General features: G+C 59.6%; 1 protein-coding gene across 4 annotated transcripts in view; it reads right to left on the bottom strand.

Annotated features, from left to right (window-relative positions):
- NOTCH1 (notch 1) overlaps positions 1 to 19,572 on the bottom strand; it is a 35,639-nt gene extending 16,067 nt beyond the window's left edge. For 2 of the 4 annotated variants that reach the window (NM_001397796.1, NM_001397797.1), the window contains exons 1-10: positions 19,363 to 19,572; positions 17,966 to 18,047; positions 6,022 to 6,284; positions 5,208 to 5,546; positions 2,668 to 2,790; positions 2,304 to 2,537; positions 2,029 to 2,184; positions 1,761 to 1,946; positions 1,269 to 1,382; positions 530 to 643 (exon numbers count right to left, since the gene is read on the bottom strand). In NM_001397796.1, the coding sequence (NP_001384725.1) occupies positions 530 to 643; positions 1,269 to 1,382; positions 1,761 to 1,946; positions 2,029 to 2,184; positions 2,304 to 2,537; positions 2,668 to 2,790; positions 5,208 to 5,546; positions 6,022 to 6,284; positions 17,966 to 18,047; positions 19,363 to 19,420 (1,669 nt within the window). In that variant the 5' untranslated portion in view covers positions 19,421 to 19,572. Of the gene's footprint in view, positions 1 to 529; positions 644 to 1,268; positions 1,383 to 1,760; positions 1,947 to 2,028; positions 2,185 to 2,303; positions 2,538 to 2,667; positions 2,791 to 5,207; positions 5,547 to 6,021; positions 6,285 to 17,965; positions 18,048 to 18,428; positions 18,662 to 19,159; positions 19,230 to 19,362 lie in introns of those variants that run through there. The other 2 variants (XM_046901649.1, XM_046901650.1) reach the window with 2 other exon arrangements.
- Positions 19,573 to 22,822: the final 3,250 nt, after the last annotated feature.

The following is a 22,822-nucleotide window of genomic DNA, read 5'->3' as shown; positions in this document are numbered from 1 at the left end:
CCAGCTCCCTCCCCAATGGGCTGGGGGTGGAGAGCCGAAGACAAAGTACAGCTTTGACTAGACCCCGCCAAGCCCACATAGCAGCTTTTCATCGGGGCTTGGCATTAGCAAGACACTAATTAGAGGCCATTCAGCTGGAAGATTTCTGGCGGGAGCTGCTCCACAAAAGAGCCACTGTTTGCCACCAGGGCTCAAGTCATCATTCTGTGCAATCGCTCCTTGGGTTTCGGTGTGTCGAGCCCCGCAGCCCTGCACCTTGCATCCCCATAGAGGCAGCTTTATTCCTTCCTTCCTTCCTTCCCCATCGCTGCCGGGGGGTGCGGTGGGATGGGCGCTGAGGGGCCACACCTCGTTAGCACCGGGCTCATTACGGGGCTGGCTGGAAGCGGGCATTTGGGGTGAGTTTTGGGAAGACTGGCACTTTGCTCGCTGATAACTCATTGATGTGGTTTTATGGCACTTCATGGGGCAGAAGGTGATTCAATCCTGCTCAGATGTGCCCAAGCCCCCCAGGACACGGGGACCTCACCTTCGGTGCACTCGCAGCTGTAGGTGTTGGGGCCATCCACGCACTTGGCCCCATTCTTGCAGGGGGTGCTGGCACACTCATCGATGTCAAACTGGCACAGGTGCCCGTTGAACCCTGAAACAGAGGCAGACATCGCATCCCTGCCAATGGCTGCAGCACCCCCTCCCCACCGCCCACAGGTCCCGCCGGGCCCCCCACGTCCCAGCCGGGGCGCCGGGTTTCCATGGGGACGGCTGCGCAGGGCCCTGAATGCGGGGCTGCGACCCACCATTGAGAGCATCTTATTTACATCTCTAGAGGAGCAAAGTCTCTGAACTTCAAAACCTCCTTTCACAGATTAACCGTCTCCCCATTCTCCGCTCCACCCCGTGACTTTGACACAGCATTCAAAGTGGCTGGCGAGGCCCCCCCGGCCCCCGGCCCTCCTTCCCAAAGAGGGGCCTTTTCAAGTGCAAAGCCGAGGGCTTTAATCCACCTTCCCCTCTCCCATGGACTGGTGCAGCAATGGGGCTCAACCCATCACTGGAACGGTGAAAAAATCCCCAAAGTGGCGGCTCTGCGCCCGCCCGCTGCACGTATGGGGATGTCACTCATGGCACAGTTTTGCTGTGAGCATCCCACACTGCTGCAGGGCTGCAGCTCTGCAATGGATGGAGCCAACTGTTGGGCTCTGCCCTGCCCGGGTAGGCACCCAGCACCAGGGATGCCATAAAGGATGCAGAGAAGGGATGCCACGTACCAGTGGGGCACTCGCAGTGGAACTCGTTGATCTTATCCAGGCAGTTGCCATTGTGCAGGCAGGGGCTGCTGGCACACTCATCTGTGTTGATTTCACAGTAGACGCCCTCGTATCCTGTGGACAGACCCAGAGCCCCGTCAGCTCGGTGCCATGGGACCAGCATGCAACATGGCAGCACGGGCAGGTGGCACCAGGCAGGTGCTTGGCCTTTATGAGGACAGCCCAGCAGCCACGCTCCAGCTGATGGGATCTTACGCACAAGCTCCTCTGTGACCATCCACCATGGATTTCACATCCCAAGCCAGCAAGAGGAAGAGTGCAGAGGGCTGGTGGTGCCCAGCTCCCATCTCCTAGATCCCATCACTGCACGGGCTTTTAGTGCTAGCCCCAGGCACAGCAGCCTCTCATAGCTACCAGCCCAAATCCATGCTCATGGGCACACGAAGCCCTCCCTGCCTGCACCCAACATCACGGCATGGTGTGCCCACCCACCAGGCATGCAGATGCACTGGAACTCCCCGATCTGGTCCAGGCAGGTGGCATCGTTCTGGCAGGGGTTGGAGAGGCACTCATTGACATCGATCTCGCAGCGGGGGCCCGAGTAGCCCTGCAGACACTGGCACTGGAAGGACCCCTGGGTGTTGATGCATTTCCCTGCGTGCTCACAGGGGTTGGCTCCTGCAAGACACAAATGCTGCTTATAGGACGCTTCTCCCTTCTGTGCTGCTCAAGCTGCTCGGTGCCAGGACACAACACTCACCCAGTGAGCACTCATCCACGTCCTGGTTGCACGCTGGCCCCATGTACCCCGAAGGACACGTGCAGATGGCTTTGCCATTGACAGGGTTGGTATCGCAGTTGGAGCCCTCGTTGCAGGGGTTGCTGATGCAGGCGTCATCCAGGTGGCACAGCAAACCTGTGGAGAACAGCACGATGCTGGGCACGCAGCTCACCATGCATGGAGGCCATGGGGGAACGAGGGGGACGGGCAAAGAGCTGCAACCAGCACGAGGTGGTGCAGGGATGGGGCCTCACCTGTGCGCCCATGGGGACACTCGCAGTAGAAGGAGGCCACCCGGTCATGGCAGGTGGCCCCCTGGAAGCAGGCAGCCATGGCGCAGTCGTCGATGTTCTCACTGCAGTCCTCACCCGTCCAGCCATTGACGCAGACGCAGTTGTAGCCGCCGTGGTTGTTGTGGCAGGTGCCCCCGTTCTGGCAGGCGTTGGGCATCAGCTGGCACTCATCCACATCCTCAGTGCAGTACTGACCTGTGAGGGAACAGGGTACCATCAATTCCTTGTGCCCAGATAGGTGTCTCCATGCTCTCCCCACCCGGCTACGCATCCTCTGGGCAGGACGTGTCCCCCAGCACGTCCTCCTGCTGCCCCCCAGCACTACCTGTCCACTCGGGCGGGCACTGGCAGTTGTAGGTGTTGACACCATCCACGCAGGTGCCCCCATTCCTGCAGTTGTTCCCTGGACAGTCATCGATGTTCTCCTCGCAGTTCTGCCCGGTGAACCCTGCACAGAACAGCCACCGGATCACCTCCCTGTGACCATACCCCCACCCAGTGCCACCATCCCCACAGCCCCCCAGCACTGGGGGTGCCCTCCCGCCGCCATCCCCGCAGCCAGGTGCTGTAAGCAGGCAGACAGCCCGCCGGCGCTCCCCTCCCTGTGCCTTTGAAGCCAGCGCCCGGTTTCATCCCCAGCCCCGTCCCGCCTCCTGCGGGGCCGATTCCTGACACACATGTTACCCCAGGAGGTAGCAATCTCCCAAGCCTGGCAAGCAGCCCCATCCTCAGCACAGGGTTCCCATCCCCCCGGCCCCGCCACGCTCACCCCGAGCGGTGGAGGCTGTGCTGGGGACGGGATGAACCAGAGCTGCTCCCACAGCCGCTCGCAGCACCCGGCGCTGAATCACCCCGCTTTAATTTCACATTTAAAGAGCCTCATCGCCAGTGTTTCCCCCAGAGGGGAATTCTTTGTTTCCAGGCCTCTCTCAGCGTGAATCACAGCCCAGTGTAAACCTCAGCCCTCCTCTCGGCACAGCCCGGCTGCTCGGTTCGCGTTATCACCTCCATCTGATAGCACGGCGCACATGGAAACTGCACGGCACCTGACCTCACCCCACAGCGTGTGCAGCAGAAATGAAACGGCCTTACTGGGATATCTGCCATCTCAACCCCCGGTATGGCCACTGGTCCTTGCTCCGGGGTTGGCACCAACACAGGGATGCTGCTCAGTGGTGGGGATGGGCAGGATGTGCTCCTGTGAGCACTGGCCACATCAGGACCGTGCAGGGAAGGACACACACCAACCCCAGCACCAGTCCAAAGCAGATGAGCGGGTATTTTTGTGCCTCACTTTTAAGCAGTTGAGCTGAGACTGAGCAGCAATAACCAGCAATGCCCTGCCTACCAGCACTAACTCTCCAAATGATTAATTTCGAACCCTCCGAATGAGTAATTAGTACTGCAATTACTTTAAACTCAGGGTTACACTCTGCAGCAATGGCACGATAAAGCAGACAAGATTAGTTGAACTTTCAGAAGCCCGGTGCAGTCAGGAAACAAACAAGGGGACTTTGTTTTTGCTGCATACCGGCGTATCAACCACTCTTATCATCAGCACCAGCCCCGGTTCCTGTGCCTCTGCCAGAAGCCGATGCAGCCCTCAGACAAGCCGTGCCCTATGGCTGCCCAAGAACCCCAGTGACCGCCCCAAGGACCCACCCTGCCCTGTTGTAGGGCTGTGCCACCCATGGGAGGCGAACCGGCCGGCACAGCATGCAAATTCCCTGGCAGCCGCCGCCAGCCGCAGCGGGGTGTGAGCGCCGATCCCCCACGGCAGCGATGCTCCCCAGGGCAATCCCTCACCCTGCTGTGCCCGACGCCAGGAGAAGTGCAGTGTCAGCAGTGCAGCAGGCAGGCCAGCACTGCTCCTTGCCACCCTCAGCCTGCCCGACCCTGCGGCAGTGCTGCTCCCGTCGAGCAGTGCCTGTGGGAGCTGCTGGCTCCGGGCTCACCATGCCAGCTCTGTGGGGCTGGGCTGCCTTCCCTGCATCAGCCCCAGTGCTGCTGGTAGAGTAGGAGATCTGCTCCAGACTGGGTGAGCAGGTGTGAAGAGGAAGCTGGAGCTCCTACAGGGCTATGGGGACCAAGATGTGGGTATCTGGATGTGGGCACGTGGTTTTGGGTCCCAAGATATGGATACCTGGATTTGGACACCTGGATTTGGGTCCCAAGATATGGATACCTGGATCCGGGCACCTGGACGCAAGCAGCTAGATAAGGGTACCAGGATGCGAGCACTTGGACATGGGTATCAGGATGCAGACACATCTTTGCCAGCCGGGAAAGCCCATCCCCATCTCAGAGGGATGGCAGCACCGGGATGCTCCGTGGAGGTGGGGCAGGAGGGAGGATGGGGCTCCCATGGGAACGCTGAGCTCCCGCAGGAACCCTTCATTTGGAGGCTGCCCCTCATTTCCCTGCCTTGCATGGCCGGGCTCCTCCCGTCCTCACCGGAGGGAGCAGCAGTGAGCACGGGCAGGGTCTCCCTTCCCCAAGCCCATCTGCACTCGGAAACTTTCTAAAATAGCTATTCTGGGACAATAATTCCATTCTGGAAGTGGATTAAGCTGAAGCGGAAAAAGGCACTCTTATTCTGGAATATGAGCATCCGCACAGGGGCCTCTGCTGAAACAGTTGTTTTGGAAGAGCTATTTTGGTGAACCACCAAGTTCAAAAAGCCCCCAGCTGACCTCTCTGTTTAAGGCACAGCTGCCCAACATCTTCCCAGAGCCATCCAACGCAGCGTGCTGCAATGCTTGGCTTTGTCACTCCCCAGGAGGCGATATGGATGAAGCAGTGTGCGCTCAGGGAGGGGAAAACAAAGGAAAAAGAGCAGCAAAATGACCCCAACACCTCCCCTACCTGGCAGACAGGTGCAGTCGTAGGTGGTGTCCCCAGTTTGGCGGCACGTGCCCCCATTCTGGCAGGGCGAGGGGTTGCAGGGCACATAGAGATGCTCGCAGTTCTGCCCGGTGTAGGCTGGCTTGCAGGAGCACTGGTAGGTGCCCACCTCGTTGGTGCAGCTGCCACCGTTCTTGCAGACTGGTGGTGAGATGTTGCATTCGTTCACGTCCTGCTTGCAGTTGGCCCCGTGGAAGCCGGCCGTGCAGCGGCAGATGTAGTGGGCTTCGAAGGGGACGCACTGACCCCCGTTGGCACAGGGGTTGGAGGCACAGGGGTCGGCCTGCTGGCAGGTTTTACCTGGGGAGGGAGGGAAGGAAGAGGAGGATGCAAAGAGCAGCTCTTAGTGCTGGGGTACGGAGCCAACACAAGAGCTGTGCTCACAGGGGGGTGCAAATAACTCCCCCAGCTGAGCGTTTCCCAAGCTCAGCTATGCCAACCCTCTCCATTTGTCTTCAGTGCCGACAGAGAAAAACCTCAGTGCCCTTCTCCAGCAGTGGGGCTTTCAAGGAGCAGCCCTCAGCGAAGGCTGCTCATCCCATCCCATCAAATCACAGAGTCATTCAGTTTGGAAAAGCCCTCTCAGATCCCCAAGCCCAACCCATCCCACTAACCATGTTCCCCAGCGCCACATCTCCCCTGTTCTGGAGCACTTCCAGGGACACCGAGTCCACCGTGTCCTAACATCCAACCTGAACCTCTCCTAGCACAACTCTTGTCCCACCCCACCCCATCCCATCCCATCCTGTCCCACCGTGGCAGGGCCACCCCTCACCTGACCAGCCCGGCGGGCAGCGGCACTTGTACTCGCTGAGTGTCACCAGGTCACAGGTGCCCCCGTTGCGGCAGGGGTTGTTGAGGCAGGCGTTGTCCAGGGGTGTGAGGCACAGCTCGTCGGTGAAGCCCAGGCGGCAGACACATGTGTAGTCGGCGGTGCTGCCACGCAGCAGGGGGATGCAGGTGCCGGCGTTCTTGCAGGGGGAGCTGAGGCAGGGGTTGGGCAGCTGGCACCGCTCGCCCATATGGGCACTGCTGCACCTGGGGGTGAGAAATGCCATCAGTGTGACCCATGGTAGGGATCAGGGTGCCTGCTCGGGGATCGGCACCACGTGCGCACCCGGCCCTGCTGTGTTGGCAGCGGCTCTGGGCTGAGCTGCACCTTGAGAGGAGAGGAAGATGAAAGAGGCGCCTGCAACAAAGGCTTCCCCCATCAAGGGGCCTGCGCAGACTTGCAAAACCACAGTCTCCAAGCCCGGCATCCTGCTTTTCATCCCAAAGCACTTCACGCACCCCCCTTGCACCGGACAGGAAACCCAGGCCCAGGGGGGGGACGTGTGGCTCACCCCACAGAACTGGGAGCGCCGGCCCCACACACCCCCAGACCCGGTGCATGAGCCCTGCAGCAGCCCTGGGCTGAGCCCCTGCTGTCTGCCCACAGCCCTGCTCTTCACCCTCTGCATCAACAGACCTCAGCCACATGGGAAGAAATACGGGCTTGGTGTTGGCTGGTAACAGGTGGGGCACATTACAGCTCAGAGCAGCTGAGGTCCTCCCCCAAAACAAACCCTCACCAAGCCTGCTATCTCTGCATGGGGGCTCTGAGAAAAGTCCCCACACGAGGGCCACGGGCTCAGCCATCTGCCACCCACAGCCACAGGGATGGGGATGTGCTGCATGGGGACAAATGGTGCAGACATCCCATTCTGCAGCGGCCATGCTGCGATGGGTGCTGCAGTAGAGAGGGCACAGGAAGAGCAAGGCAGTGCTGCAGCCCTGTCCTGCAGTACCAGCATGCTACACCCTGAGCAGGAAGCATGGAGAGCCACAGCCTGGGAAGAGTGCTCGTCTGCAAACTACAGCCCAAGCACCTCAATGGCAGGACATGGGGCTCCCATTGGCAGCAGAACCCCAAAGCTGGGACACGGGGCTCCCACAGCCACCACAACCCCAAAGCTTGAACACAGAACTCCTATGGGCACCACAACCCCAAAACTGGGACACGGGGCTCCCACGGCCACCACAACCCCAGCTGCAGGACATGGGATCCTGATGCTCACAACCCCAAATATCCAAACCTGGATATGGGGCTCCCATGGCCACAACCCCAAATCTCCAAACCTGGATATGGGGCTCCTATAGGCACAACCCCAAATATCCAAACCTGGATATGGGGCTCCCATGGCCACAACCCCAAATCTCCAAACCTGGATATGGGGCTCCCATGGCCACAACCCCAAATATCCAAACCTGTATATGGGGCTCCCACGGCCACAACCCCAAATATCCAAACCTGGATATGGGGCTCCTATAGCCACAACCCCAAATATCCAAACCTGGATATGGGGCTCCTATAGGCACAACCCCAAATCTCCAAACCTGGATATGGGGCTCCCATGGCCACAGCCAACCCTGCTGCAGGAGCCCATCCCTGCCCCTCTCCCCCTCTCCTCTTCTCCTACTTTTCTCCTTTCTTTCTTTTTTTTTCCTTTTAACCCAATTCTGATTTCATTGTCGGGGATTGTGTGAGAATTTGTCAGGATTCTGAGACATTTTGAGTTAATGAGACGGCATTATCCAGGCCAAATGAAAAAGAAAATGTGTATAATAATAAATCAGGGCATCTGCTCAGCACACAAAGGGCGGCGGGGAGCAGGTGTGCATCCTAATGAGGCAGAGCAGCTGCCTGTACCCGATGCCCGGCTCCGAGCACGGGGCGCCGGCGCTTCTGGGTGGCTGCATGGGGACAGCGAGGATCGGGGCCGCGGCCGCCTGAGAGGGACCATTGTGCGGGGCCGGGCGAAGGCACGCCGCTGGCGGAGCGCTGAGTGTGTGCAGTCATCTGTTAAACCCCCGCCTCCCTGCACCACACACGCTTTTTTTCTTAAAACAATCCTCCGGGCTCCGCCGGCGGCGGATGGGGCGGCGTCACGGGGTGCTGAGATGGGAGGAAAGGGGGGGGAAATGGTGTTGGATGGACAAAGAGCTGCGGGGACAGCGCGGGAATCAGCGGTGCGGTGCCGCCGCGCCTCCACCAAGATGGGGCACAGGGAGAGCCCTCCCTCCCAATTAGCGCTCGGATCGTTTCCAGTTCTGGTGTTTGGAGCTCACGGCCAAGAGCAGGGCACGGCCCCGAGCTGCGGCACGGCGATGAGCGGGGGGGTTCATTAGCAGGTTTAGGGCCGCGGTCAGTGCGCACGGTGGGGAAGGGCCGGGGGGGGGCTTGGTGATCTTGGAGTCTTTTCTAACCTCAGTGATTCCGTGATTCAATTGGAGGAGCTCACCTGGGACGGGCTTTCTGCAGAGCCGGGGCTGAGGAGCACGTGCACTGATGCACCCCAAGAGCAGCACAGCTCCCACCACACCGAATGCATCAGAACGGCCCCCAGGGCCCCTCCAGCACACCCAGCTGCTGCCGGGAACCTCCGAAGTCACAGAACGGCTGGGTTGGAAGGGACCTCAAAGATCACCACCCTGTTTCTTTATGGCTTTCTGCCTGTTTATAAGCTGCGTTACAGCACGACTGGGACAAGGTGCTGGGGAGGGTGCCAAGGGGCAGGGAGGGCTGGGCACAGGGCTGCCTCCTGCATTGGGTCTGGGCTGGCTGACGATGGGCACCAGCACAGGCACTGCGTGGTGCTCGCCTGTTGGGTTTCTCCTCCATGCAAAGGAAGCATTGCCAGCTGCTGGAAGCGCTGGCTGAGCAGCGATTCAGAAATAAGCAATACAGTGCAAGCACCATTAAAAGCAGCACTGCCCCTGTGCCCAACAGAAGGTCTGCACTGCACCAAGGGGTGCGGGCAGCCCAGGGAATGTCACCCTGTGGGTTCTCCCTTGGCGATTCCCAAGCAATAGCTGCCCAGACTGAACCCAAGCTGCCTCTGGGAATTAGCACAAGAGACATTAAAGCTACGCTTTAATTACAGAGGTGAGTGTCAGCAAAGGACGGGGCGGGTGCTTCAGCATCAAAACACCTCCAAAGGGCCAGTAGAAAGTGGCTTCAAAGTGCCCAGGCTACAAATACCAGCGCCTCTCTGCTCCGAGCAGCACCTGAGAAACATTTCTGCCCTTCAGCTGTTGCAGAAAGGAACACCCCCACACCCCCCAGCTCTGAGCTGCTGCACCATCCCCGAGCTCACTGCTGTATCCCAGCACAACAACTGCATTGCACATACCCAGACGTCCCCAGTGCAATTTGCAAGCAAAGAGCGACGCAGAAAGACCCAGCCGAGGTCAGACAGCAGATCCCAGGGGACAGCCTGGGAATGGGAACGGCGGCTCCAAATTCCCAAACTCCCAGCACCGAGCCCGGGCCAAGCACAGCTCTGCTGGGTGTGGGCACGTGCCTTTGTTGTGTCTGCTGCACATCCTCAGCACATCCCCAACAGCAGCACCATGCTGCAGTGGGGCTCCGAGAAAGCCCTGCAGAGCACCTAACTGAAAGCATGAACGAATGGTGGCAATAGGGGCGAGCCGGGTGGGCTGCACATCCCAGCACCCCACGAGCAGAGCTGCAGGGCAGCACCCAGCCCCATCACCCCTCTGCTCACCCGCTCACAGTGTGGATTTCCCCAGCCCGCCAGCAACAGGTTGTGTCCCTGCACAGCAATGTGGGCACTGAAAGCATCCCATCCCGAGGCAGATGTTCCTGTGACCTTTCACCCCTGCTCGATTCAGGAGCTTTGCTGCTTTCCTTTCGGCGCTAAGCTGCCATCTGCCACCAGCAGCACAGCTGACAGCCAGGCAGCCCAGCACGGCTCACGCACTGCTTTGTTCCGATTCGGGACACGACAGCCCTGCAGGAACACATCCCCATGGGACTGGGGATGGTTTAAAGGTGCTGGGCTCAGGGGGACTGTCCCCATCCCTGTCACCAGCACCACACAGTGGGAGGGGACAGGAGCCCAAGCTGCTTCTACATAACCCCTTCCTCACGTGCTGGGAGCACAAGTGGCCAGCTTGTTTCCCCCAAGGCAACAGCACCGTGGGAAAGCCGAGGAGGGAAGGCTCAGGCCTTTACTTCAGCCCCATCTTGGGGTGACTGAGTTAATGGGGCCGGGTGATTCCCCGCTGGGGCTGAGCAGACGCCACCAGGACGGGAACACCTCCAGGGAAGGACCAGCAGAGCCAGCGGGGCTGCAGCAAGCAGAGATGGCCCTGTGTCACAAAGCACAGCCACCGCCTGCATGGTGCGCTGGGTCCCCGTGGAAGGTCCCACTTTTGGCACAACCGAGCGGATGCTTTCTCCATCCAGGCAGCACGGAATGAACCAAGTGGCCAATGGGACAAACAGCCCTCATGCATTTGCGAGGCGCCGGCCGAGGGAAGGAGAAACAACCAGCAGGAGTCACTTTTCCAGTTGTGCCAGTGGCTCCTTTTGGCACAGCCTGCCAGCAGCGCCGCAGCTCCCAGCGTCACACCCCGCTCCTACGGCACGCTCACTGCACACACTGGGAACCCTATGCCACAGCAAGGAGGGACGCAGCCCTGGCGTGGTGCCGGCCTCAGGGGCTGGCAGTGCCCACCCGAGCCCTGCATCCCCCCTGCATCACGCAGCGTGGTTCCTGGCACCCACCAGGAGCGCACTGCTCCGCTGCGCTCCCATCCCTGCCCGCTCCTCCTCACCACGCGGGACGCAGCGCAGCCCAACGCCCCAAACCAGCGCCGGGCGGAACCCGTGGTTTCTGTGCAAAGTCCCATCCTGGCCTCATGTTATTAAGCACACCAGGACACCGGCCTGGGAAAAAACAACAGTTTCACATAGGGAGGGTGGTTGGCAAAGCAACAGGTTACTTCGAGTGACATCAGGTTAATAAAGAGAGAGCAGATCTACCATCTCGTTTAATTAAAAAAAGAAAAGCACGCTGCAATCCCAACGCTTTGATGTGTTCCTTCGGTTCCATCTCGGTTTTGACCTAGCCCAGCCATCTAATTGAGATTTTAAGACCCAGACTTTCATCTGGAGAGAAACACACGGAATTCCCAGAGCTGGACGTGCTCATGGACTGAGCGGTGCTGCAGCCATCGGCCCTCTGACCGGCACGGAGCAGAGAGCAACAAACATGGCTCTGTTCCTTCAGCAGACATCAGTCAGGACAGTTTGGGAATCAAAGTTTCCATTGTAATGAAAAACAATATAATCCCATTAGTAAGCAGAGTGGCTGGGCTATTCACCACGGCGGTAAGCAGCTACCTGGGAAGGAGCTGCTTTTCTATGGAGCTTCATTCACAATGAACATGAAAGATGGCTAAGGAAGAGACCAAGACAAAACTCACTCCATTCCCACCCTCAACAATGGGCACTCGAGTTTTTTTTTTTCCCTCAGCTGATGCTTTTTATATCCTCTGCTGGTGTAAATCTGCACAGCCCCATTGTCTGTGGGGCTGGGCTGCCCTAGCAGGGCACGGCGCTCCGCTCTGCTCATCACGGTCACTCTCGGTGGACACATCCAGCTCCTCCTCGGCGAGGGGCTCATTTATCGCACAACCACTAAGGCTGCTGGATGAGCTCTCTCAGATCCCCAGGCCCATCCCACCGTGCCCACCGACACATCCCTCAGTGCCACATCACCTCCAGGGACGGTGACCCCACCACCCCCTGTGCAGCTGTGCCGGTGCTGCCCGCTCTTGGAGCGATGACGAACGAACTCTGACTTTTTTTTCCACCCCAAACCACGTTTTGGTTAAACACTGCTCTCCCTGATCCCCATATATGGAGAACTCCCCCAGGAACACACGCGGGCCTTCTATCTCGCTCTCCTAATCCTGAAAATAAAACCTGAGATTAGGATCTGAGCGGCTACCAAGAGTTTAAACAACCTATATTTAGCTCTGATATTTATAAATAGGAGGAGAGGGGCGTTTCGTGGAGCCCCTCCAGCACAAAACCCACTGAAAGCCAAAGCCACCGCACTGCAGCAGACGGACAGCGGGCGAGGAGGGGGATGGACAGACAGCCACGGGTCCAACCCCCTCACTAAAGCAAAGCGGAGCTCTGTAAATCAGCCACCAGCAACAAACCCCCTTGGAAGCGATGCCCCCACAGGTTTGAAGCACCCCAGGCAGGATGACAGGTCCCCGAGGCCGGCACTGCTGCTGAGCTCAGCCAGGGAGGCCGGGATGGTGCTGCCCCAACACCTTGCCCAGCAGAAATCCCTGTGTCAACACGCAGCCCCACGGAGCGACGCAGACAATGGGGCCGGCACTGCCCTCCGCCCGGCGCCCGCATTCCTGCCCCGCGTCCCCTAGAAACCCCTTTTCACGGGGAGCAGCAGGCCCTGTGAAAGGGCCGTCTGTCGCCCTGCCTTTTGACTCCTGGGCCTGTGTCTAACATTTTAATAGGGGCCGGGGGCTGGGGAAGGCCCCCCCCCCTACTCGCAGGCTGCCCCACACTGGGTCACTCTCCCAGCTGCCCCACAGCCGGCACGCGGGGCTCTGCCGACCGATGGGCGCGAGCCGGAGCTGCATTCCTCCGCCCACCCGAGGGCAGCGACCCTACAAAAACCTTTGGAAGAGTCTTTTTATTTTTCTTGCTCCCTCTATGCAAGGATGCACAGCACGGTGGGAGCGCTGCAGCGGCGGGGACTGACGCACACACGGGTAACTCCCACCTTCAAACAAATCACCGCACCTTCAGAAAGATGCAACCCCTGAGCAGTGATACCATATGGCCCTTGGGGTCCCCGTTGGGACATCCCATGGGCAAAGGGACATGGGACAGAGCAGCTGGAAGAGCTGCAGTGCCAAACCCTTCCATTGCTCCCTTGGGAATGGCTGTAGGGGGGCACGGAGCATCCCATGGCGCACGGAGCATCCCATGGCGCACGGAGCATCCTACAACGTGCAGAGCCAAGGAGGAGAAGCAACACTCAACCCTGCAGCCCCAGCCTGACTCTGGTAGCCCACATATGGCCTGGTGGCCCTGCTGGCTCCCACCAAGCCCAGGGCGGGGGCTGCCCCATGCAGCACAGCAGCGGCTCCCAGCCCACCATCACCCGGCTGCTGGCCTGCAGCCTGCCCCATCCATGAAATAAGGTTGACGTTATGGCATCATTACAACTTAATAAATCCATTTCCCATATAAATACCATTCATTTCAGATCTCGGGGCAGGGAATTAGGGTGAAAACTTGTTAAAAGAAAATGACTTAGGCGCAAATAAATTTTTGCAACTTGACTGAGCGTGAAAGTTTCCCATTAAAATGCAACTCCGCTCCCCTTGCTGGAAATGTGAGAGGGCCCAATAACCACGGCCTAAACTTTAACTGGCTTTTCCAATATTAACTCCAGCCTGCTGTGGGGGAAGGGGGAGAGCTGACGGGTGAAAGCCTGGAGCAGATGTCACCAGGTGCCACCGCTCTCTGTCCTGGGGCTCGAGCTGCAGGTGGGAGCTGCCATGATCTGGGCTGCTGCAAAGGCTTCCCAACATCACACACTATGGACCCATGCAGTGTCTGCTCCTAGAAGCCTTGATGCAGGAGAGCATTCCTGCTGCTCGGCCCACACGCTGCTCAGCAGTGCCTCTGGCCAATACAAAGAGCAACCACTTTGCCCCACATCAAAGCATGAGTTCAGCCCTGGTCCGGTGAGGACCCAACGCAGCACCCATGGCTCAGGGTCCTTGTGCTGGGGGTGGCACAGGCCTGCTGCTTGCTGCCAGCACCCATGGAGGCCAACCCCAAGGAGCTCACGCCTCTGCTGCTGAGTAGCCTGGGAATTAAAGGAAAGGATGGTAAAATGGCAGCCAGCCCTCTGTGGGCACAGACAGATGGGTGAAGAGGGTGGGACCCCCCAGACCCGGTGAGGTGCCAGGACTCAACCAGAACCCCTCTGCATGGACTTCCAAGGCACATCCCACGTCTCTTTCACTGCAATACACAGCATGAAACCTCAATGTCTGGAGCTGCATTAGCCACAGACAGCTCTCCATCTGGCACTTACCAGCTCGTGGTAACTGCACCTCGAGGCTACTCCCTCGTTAAATACACTGATGCCCTATAAATTTCACATTCCACTCATGTACAGCACTCAGGACACCTACAAACACGAGCAAAACGAGGGTCACCACACCTCCAGGCCTGGAAAGAGCGAGTTGATTTCCAAACAATGTTATTTTAAACCTTGCTAACTGCCCTTAATTGGGGAACAGCCCGGCCGTGCGGTCATAGATACACGTCAGCTACATGCTGCATACAATAAACCATCACTGCCCCTGAGGTGGGACCTGGGCTGGAACTAATGGGTCCTGCAGGGAACAGCCATACCGAACACAGGGGATTGCAGCCAGCACGGAGAGCCCATCCCCTCCAGCCTGACACGAAGTCCATCACACGTACCCAAGCAGAAATCAGCAAACTACTCAGACCACAGAGTGAGTTATGAGGTCGGCGACACCACCCGAGTCAGTGATAACCACAGAGATGCCATAGAGAGGAGGGATGCAGGCAGATCCTCCAAGGAAAGAGCCAAAACACCACCGTCCCGGCAACCCAGGCAGTGAGCTCCTTGGTTAGAACTGCAGCAGGTGATGCTCTGTGCTCCAATCTCCCCTCCTACCCATTCCCACTTTGCTCTTTCCCAGAATGAGCTCAGGCTGCAGCCTCCATGCAGAGCTCTCCCCATGGCTGAATCACTGCTCCTCCACCACTCTCAGGGCTTCCTCTGCCCGATTGTTCAGCACTCCACCCTCTTCCTCTCCAGCACGGAGACGGCGGTTTTTGCTTTGTTATTATTTCATGGAAATAACGTTGGGTTAAAGCACACGAGAGACAGAGAGAAAAAAAAAACACCCAACCAAAAACCAAAGCAGAAGGAAACTTCCGCCCTTTGCAGTGAGATAACAATGACTGAGCAGTCAGTGACTGGGAGGGCACGGCGTGCTGTGGGGCTCATATCGCTCCTCAGCCCTCCTGCGTGGCTGCAGAGAGGGTTCCGAGCTGAACAAGGCAGCCCTTGCTGCTGTGGCCCTCTCTGAGTGCTCCTCCCAGCACACCCAGCCCAGTGTGCCCACCACGCTTCCCTGGCAGCAGAGGAAGCACTCTGGCAAACCCACTTTTCCCCCTTTTCAATGCAAGCACAGAGATTAACTTAACTTACTCTTTTCCTCTGAGGTCAGTTTTGCTCCTCTGGGCAGCAGTGCTGACACAGACCCTCTGCTGACTTGAACGGGGCAATGCTGGAAGGATACAGCAAGTGGGAAGGGACTTGCAGGGATGCTGCTGGGGCAGGGCTGGAAACGCAGCCCCCTCTCATGCCATCTGCTTCTACCTGCTGCAGCAAGGGAGGCCCTGGGAACAACAGTCACGTGGCACAGCAGCCTAAAATCAGCCCCACTCATTGAGGGGATGCCGGGCAGAGACAGTGATCCAGCAGTGTAATTAGCAGCTACCACTATAGATGCGGATGACTTCGTTTTGGAATACCTTCTCATTTTGTCTGGGAAAACGTCTCAGTCAGAGGGGAGTGCCACAGTGCCAAGCAGCACCACAAAACCACGCTGGGAGCACTGTGGCTGCCAGGCCCATCCCCAGGGCCAGACCAACGGGGACTGTGGGTCTGTGCCAACGCTATGTGTGGGGTGAGGCACCCCAAAACTGCACCGCTGCTCCTGCCAAGGGGGGGGGCAGGCAGCTCTGAGGGGCTCAGACAGAGCCCTCCAATGCTCAGTTCAGTGGGAGCCCCACAGCCCAGCCGGGACAAGCAAGGTAAGGCACCGGGAGCTGCACACCCCACACCACTGGGAAATAATAAAGGCTTAGAGTGCTCCTCACCGCACACCGGTGGTTTCCTTTCCATAACAGGGCTGATAATGGGGCGTGCAGTTATCAGAGCCGGCTCTGCCCCGTGCGGCCACTCGAGCAGCGTCCCCCTCGGACGCGATTCATTTCACTCTGCTTTCTAATTGGATTTGCGGGGACGGCACAATGGGGCTTTATGGCTGGAGTCAGTGAAGTGCCAGGCCGAGAGGAGAGGTGGCCAGCAGCCAGCACGGGGCATTGCACGCCGGCGCCAGGGGCAGTGCCAGCCTTCCTGCGGTGCTATCTGCGCCGCCGGCTTCGCTTTGTTTGAGGAGCTCGGAAGCGGAGCTCCTGGTGAAGAGATACTCAAAACGAGTGAAAAAGAGCACTTTGCAGGGCTGCTGTCGGGCACCTGGGAAAGCCGCACCTCGCCCAGGCTGCCAGCATCCCTACTATCCCCCCATCCGACCCCGCAGCTTACTGCAAAACCAGCTCACACGGGCCTGCAAAGCAGCCCTGGTGCCCGCAGCCAGGCCGTTCACAGCTCCCACTGATAGAATTCCCCAAAGTTAACTTTATCTCCTGAAAACCCAGCAACCCGAGCTACTCTGGAGGCTTCTCCCCCGAACGGAGCTCGCACGCATCAGACCTAATTAGATTCCATCACCATCTGCACATGAAATGTAAATCAGGAGTTGCAGAGACTTAAGGAAAAAAAAAGGAAAGAATGACCACAAGGAAAAGGAGGGGTGTAAGGTTGGGGAGGGGGCGGAGGGTTGGGCATTCTGGGAAGCCATACATGATTAGTCACACAGCATTAATCTGCCTCCCTTAACAATAGCTGCCGAATTTCGACCGAATCCCAGCTGTCGCTCTTTGAATGAAAGAAAACAAGATTTAGAGCGTCAAGCGTTGGTAAGGGCTTCTGTGCAAAAAAAAAAGTGGCGTGCATTCATTAGTGGCTCACAAAGGGACCCAGCCTTTGTCCATTAAATTGCTCATGTGCCTGATTGATTTGCTGATTTATTTTCACCAAAGGCTTCGGGGGGCTCCGCTTGGAGGCGGGGGTGGGGGGCTGCCCGGGCGCTGCGGGCAGAGTAACGGCACCCAGAGCTGCAGAAAAGCAGCAGGCATTGTCAAGGAGAAGTGCCATTCAACAGGTCGGGGTTGGAAATGCCTTCGGGTTCCTCCGCCGAGAACTTCCTATTGGGAAACTTGGGGTGGGTGGGAACGTCTCCCGGCCCGCTCTCAGCTCAGCCCGTGTTTAACAGGCAGAGGGGAAATCTGGCCGGAAAGCAGAGCCTTGCCCATTCAGATTTCTTTTATGGAATAGTTTGAGAAAGGGAACTGCGCTCTTATTCATTTCTCTGGGTTATTGTTCCCTGGGAGCCCGGGCTGAATCGGCCATCGCTGCGGTGGGTCGGGTGGTCCTTCAAAGGGACCCAAGGCTTTACACATCCGCTTCCCCCAGCATCGGCCTTGAGAACACCCCGTGCCAGGAGCGGGCACGGATGGCAGCGTGGCACTGCGGGCACTGCCCCACGGACAGACACCCACACAGCACAGCCACCCTTGGACGCTTACTGGAGATGCCCTGGAAACTGCAGCACCAGCTGCCAGGGACTGAAGGACAACGCTATGGGGCCAGGAAGGGGGGGGGGGGGGGGGGTTGGAAGACAGACACACAGCCCTCCCCCCGCCCCCCCCCCCCCCCCATCGTCCCTCCCTCCCGCTCCATCAGTGGGGCACTCGGATGGGTTAACACCAGCCAAACGTGGCCCTCTGCCCATGTTTTTCCACCCAGCCAGGAACAAAGCCCGATCCTGCCAAACCCGCGGCGACTCCTACACGAGCAGGTTATTCTTGCCACTCAAGGAAAGAAAACGCGTTTTGCCCTATTAAATCCAGAGCCTTCAAAGCAAAGTCAACAGGCACGTCAACGCTTCGGCTGAGGGAGATGGAAATCCTTCTGCTCCTCCATACTTACTGGCACACCTCCGTCCCATTGAGGAAAGTTTCACACTTGCCCCCGTTGAGGCAGGATTCGGCCAGCTGCGTGCACCGCACACCTGGGAACAGAAGGAGAGCGTCAGGCACAGCACAGAGCCTGGGGCAATGCACCCCACCGCGGGGATGGGCAGCACTACACCGCCCCATAAGGAGAGGGGCGACCTGGGGTGGTCCTGGGGGTGGGCTGTGCCCGCCGAAGCAGGAGGGTGGACGGGGAGAAGCAGCGGGTCGGGCACCTGAGTGACAAACACCACTTAGGAAAAACCATCCGCCTGCGGGCCCGTGGGCTGCCACGAGCTCAGTCCCGAAATGAGTGGCTCGGCACAACTCGCTATGAGTAAAGGTTACAATGTCTGGCCCTCGGAGCCGGATTCTGCTCAGTTACCACAGCAACTCGCTGAAAAGTACCAGAATCGCTTCCGATTTCCACCCCGGCTCACCCTTCCCCTTCTCTGTCCCCGCTCTCGCTTCACGGTAACCGCTTCTGCCGCTCTCGGGACAGCCGAAGCAGTTTCACACTGAGCGAACGCAGCCGTCGCAGAGCCGCAGCCCGAACCCATCGCCCCCCGACGGCAGCGGAGCGTCCCCGTCAGCCCCGGGGGACGGAGCGGGGAGAGGGCCGCGCGCTGCCGCTACAAGCAGCGTCCCGAGAGGCTCCAGCTCGGCCCGGCCCGTCGGGGCGGCCCCACTGCCCCCCCTCCTCCCCCCCCCCCCCTCCAGCCCCCGACGGCAGCAATGCACTTTGCGGCTCTGCACACGGATCCGCCCCGGGGCCGATGCCGGGGAGGAGGTTTGGGGTGGGGGGGGGCGGGGGGGGGGTGTTAAGGAGGGGGGCCGAGGGGCACCCGGCTGACTTTCAAGAAACAGGAAACCGAGAGAAATTTGCAAAACGGTCAAAAAACTCTCGCGGAACAACAGCACGAGCGCGGCCGCCGCGCGCACCTCCGTGCAGCCGAGCCCCGTCCCGAGCTCCGGGACCCCCACAGCCCTCGGTTCCGAGCACAGGGGACCCCCGGCGGCCCCGCGCCCCGCTGCCGCGACCCCGAGCTCTGCCCGCCCGCAGCGCCGCTCTCCACACCCCGACGGCTCCGCTCCACGCGGAGGCCCCGAAGCACCGTCCCCGCTCTCCCCCTCCCCCCCACCCCCCCTTCTCGGTTCCGGCCGCGCGAACCCCGCGGTGCCGAACTCCGAAGTTCCGTCGCCGTTTCTCAGCCCGCTCCCCCCGCCGCACTCCGAGTTCCGGACCCTCCCGGCCGCCCCGCACTCGGCTTCCCGCGGACCCCCCGCCGCCTCAGAGCGGGGCACCGCCTCGTCCCGCCGCTCCGCGCCGCGCTGCCGGCAAACTTCCTGCCGGAGCCGGGCCGGGGCCCTCACCTCGCGTCGGGGCGGGCAGCAGGGCCAGCAGGAGCCCGGTGGCCAAGAGCCGCTTCATCCCTCTCTGCTCCCGCCGCTCACAGCCGCATAGATCCGGAGGCCGCCGGCCGAGCCGGCTCGAACCGAGCGGAACCGAACGGAACCGGAGCCGCGCGGCGCGCGCCGGGAGCCCCGAACACACCGCGCCCCAACGCCGAGCGCAGCGACTCCGAGCGCCGGCGCCTCCCGCGGCCGCTCAGCCCCCGCGGGCCGGGCCGGGCCGGGCGGAGGGCGGAGGGGGGGCGGGACGGCGCGGGGCGGGACGGCGCGGAGCGGCGCGGGATGGGACGGAGCGGGACGCCCCTCCCTGCACGGCGCGGGGGGCAGCGCTGGGAGCCCACCCCCCCACGGCCACAAAGCAGCTCCGGACGCTCCGGTGCGGTCGTCCCCGCGGCTCCGGTGCGGTCCCGGATAGCCCTGCGCAGACCTCCGCGGCTCGTTGCAGCTCCGAGCGCCGCTCTGCAGCCTCTGGGTAGTCCCGGTGCAGCTCCTGACACCCTTACGGAGCCCCTCCGTGTACCCCTCCCAGGCAGCCCTGGACCCCCTATACAGCCCCCCCGTGTAACTCTTGCATAGCCCCCAAATAGCTTCAGACTCTCCAAACAGCCCCTGACACCTCTATGCAGCCCCCCATGTAACTCCCCCCATGCAGTCCCTCCATACCCCCAGTGCAACCCCCCTTCTCCCCCCCAGTCCCAGTGCAGCCCCATCCCAGGCCTTTACACAACCTCCTGCAGCTCCAGTGCAGCCCCCCCAACCCCATGGGTCACAGCAGCCACAGTGCAGCGCATCTCAGACCCAGTGCAGGTGTGTATGGGTCTGCTGAGACATTTCCCACCTGTAGGCCAGGCGGGATGCTGCTGTGTTGCGCTGTGAGCTCCTGAATTCGGGGCAGAGCCCAGCCCATGCGCTGCAGCAACAAACAAACAAACAAATGCACATGGGGAGGCGAGCAGCCAACCCTGCCATGCAGCCCTGCAAGCTCCAGATGTGTGCAGCTCCTGCACGTGGTGTGGGTCCCGCTGCCCCCACCTCCAGCCCCCAGCACTGCCCTGTGTCCTGCGTGATGGGAGCATGGGCATGTCCCACCCAAAACCCAGTTGTGTCCTGAGCCTGGGAGCAGCCCCCTGAGCTGCCAGAACCGCTCCCTCCACGGGGTCACCCCACGCAGTGTGCACAGTTCCCATCGCATCTCGGCAGTGGCAGCAAATTGGAACCAGGCTGTGACTTGAGCAACCAAAACTGAGGCTTGAAACTCCTATTTGTGTGTGGGGACGTGTGGGACTCCAAGCGCTGGGAGACGAAGAGGCGGTGGGGTCGGTGCTGGGCTGATGGAGAGGTGCTGCCCCACCTGTGCCCTCCATCACAGGGCACCCCCACGCCAGCGCTGTGCTCAAACCAGCCCTTGCCATGGTGTTATCCCACTGCTTCCTGCTGTAAATTATTTCCAGAGCAAGTGTGAAACGATTAAACAAACCGAAGGGCAGAGTCTGCTCATTAGATCAAAGCCGCGAGCCTTGCTGCGCTCCCTCATTCTGCTCCTTCCCTTTCTTCCCACATGGGAACAGGCCGGGCTCTGGGGTGCCCACTGGGGGCTGGGGGGTGTGGGGCCATGGGGGCTGGGTGATGATGCTCAGAGCATCCCGGGGCCACGCACTTTGCTTCGCTGCACTGCTGCAGGACAAGGGCAGGGTAAGCAGATGCAAAACAGCGCAGGAATTTGGTGTGATGTGCACCTGCACGGACCTTTCACACCCTTGGGAAGTGGGTACCCCCACCCCACCCCCTGCAGTGGCTGTGCAGTGGGATGCAGCCCTTACCCCTGCCCTGGCCGAGTGATATCTCTGTGCCACCAGACTGTGCTACCTCCGCCAGCAGTGTGCAGTGGCCCCTGGGGGTTCCACCACCCTTTGGCGATGGGGATCTGTGCTCTGCTCCCCCCGTCTCTCCCCTTTCTCCCTCCCGCTGCAGCAACCTTGCTTTGCCCGGACTTGTTCTCCGCGTGCAGAACCTCTCACCGTACTGCGCTTCCTTCCCCACATCTACAGAAATGCCCATGGGCAACTGGCCACCAGGATCCCCCCTGTGCCCTGTGCCAAACTGGGGACGGTGGGGAGGTGGCATTGGCCACTGTGCATGGATGCGGTGGCAGCAGCGGGCGCCTTGGGGTGATGGCACAGGGCAGGACCCAACGTGGACACACGCAGTTTTGTCACCCTGCTGCCCCCTGTGCCAACCCCAACTGCCATCTCTGAGCCATCTCTGTGCTGTCCCATTGCCAACCCACCACTCCCGCAGAGATTCCTGCAGCAGAGGGGAAGGGAGGAGGAAGGAGGGAGGCAGAACCCCAACGCACAGCGCACATCTTTTTGCAATACGAGCTGGATGTGACACCAACCCAGAGCAAGCTTTTCAGCTGGAGCCGTTTCAGGGGTTAAATGCAATGGGGGTTTCAGGGCCTTTTAAAAACAGTGTTCATGAAAGGCTTTAATAGGAGCCTTGGCGCGCGTCCATGTGATTAGTGATGTAAAAACCCGAAACCTCCGCACATGTTTAAAAGTTTTAATAAGTCCAAATTAAACGAGCGAAACTCTGGGAATATTTTTTTGTTACTGCAAGCTAAGAAAATTACGTCCACGGAGCAAAACTTGGTACAAACACAAACAGGTAACGCACATCTGTAAATTATTTTCATGTCTCCAGGGGCTGGAAAAAAAAAAACCCGAGCGAGAGCAGCGTTCTTATATATATTTTGCCTTGACAGCTCAGGGAAAAAAATTGCCAAAAAGCAGAGTTAGAGCGCTGGGCTGGCGTGGGAAAGTTGGTTTAGTGAGAAATGTGCCCGGGGCTATTTAAATAAAAACAGGCGTTTTTTAATGGCAAATGCCTGTTAAACACAACCAACACACTGCCGAGCGCCCCGGTAAGCGCTGTGAGAGCTCCTCCGTGGCACTCGCATCTCTTTATCACTGCCGTGGATGTGTTTGCTCCTGCGCTCCGTGCGATGGATGCAGAGCCCATGGGGAGGGTGGCAGAAGGGGCCCTGCACGGTGTGGGGGTTGGGGAGCCGTGCGTGGAGTGCTGCAGTCCTCGGGGAGAAGGAGAGCAATGTTAGGAATGAGGTGTGAGTGGAAGTCGGCACATCATCCCGCGGTGTTGGCAGAGAAAGATGCTGCCGGTGGTGGGGATGGCGATGTGAAAACCAGGCTGTCTCATAATGGGATTATGCTGCAGCTCCCCGGGGATCTGGAGAAAGGAGGGTTTGCAAGAATGGGATAAAGCCTGATTTGTTTGTTTTTGTGGTTTTTTTTTCCCTCAAAGAGCTGAGTGAAGGAGCTGGAATGGGCAGTGCTGCAGCTGCACCTGCACAGCGCTCCTCAGGGGCCCAGTGGTGGCACGTGGCACACGGGGACAGGGGGAC

The sequence above is a fragment of the Gallus gallus genome, chromosome 17, assembly GCF_016699485.2.
Source record: "Gallus gallus isolate bGalGal1 chromosome 17, bGalGal1.mat.broiler.GRCg7b, whole genome shotgun sequence".
Lineage (NCBI taxonomy): Eukaryota > Metazoa > Chordata > Aves > Galliformes > Phasianidae > Gallus > Gallus gallus.
Note: the sequence above shows the minus strand (reverse complement) of the source record. Positions and strands in the feature narration are given on the sequence as shown.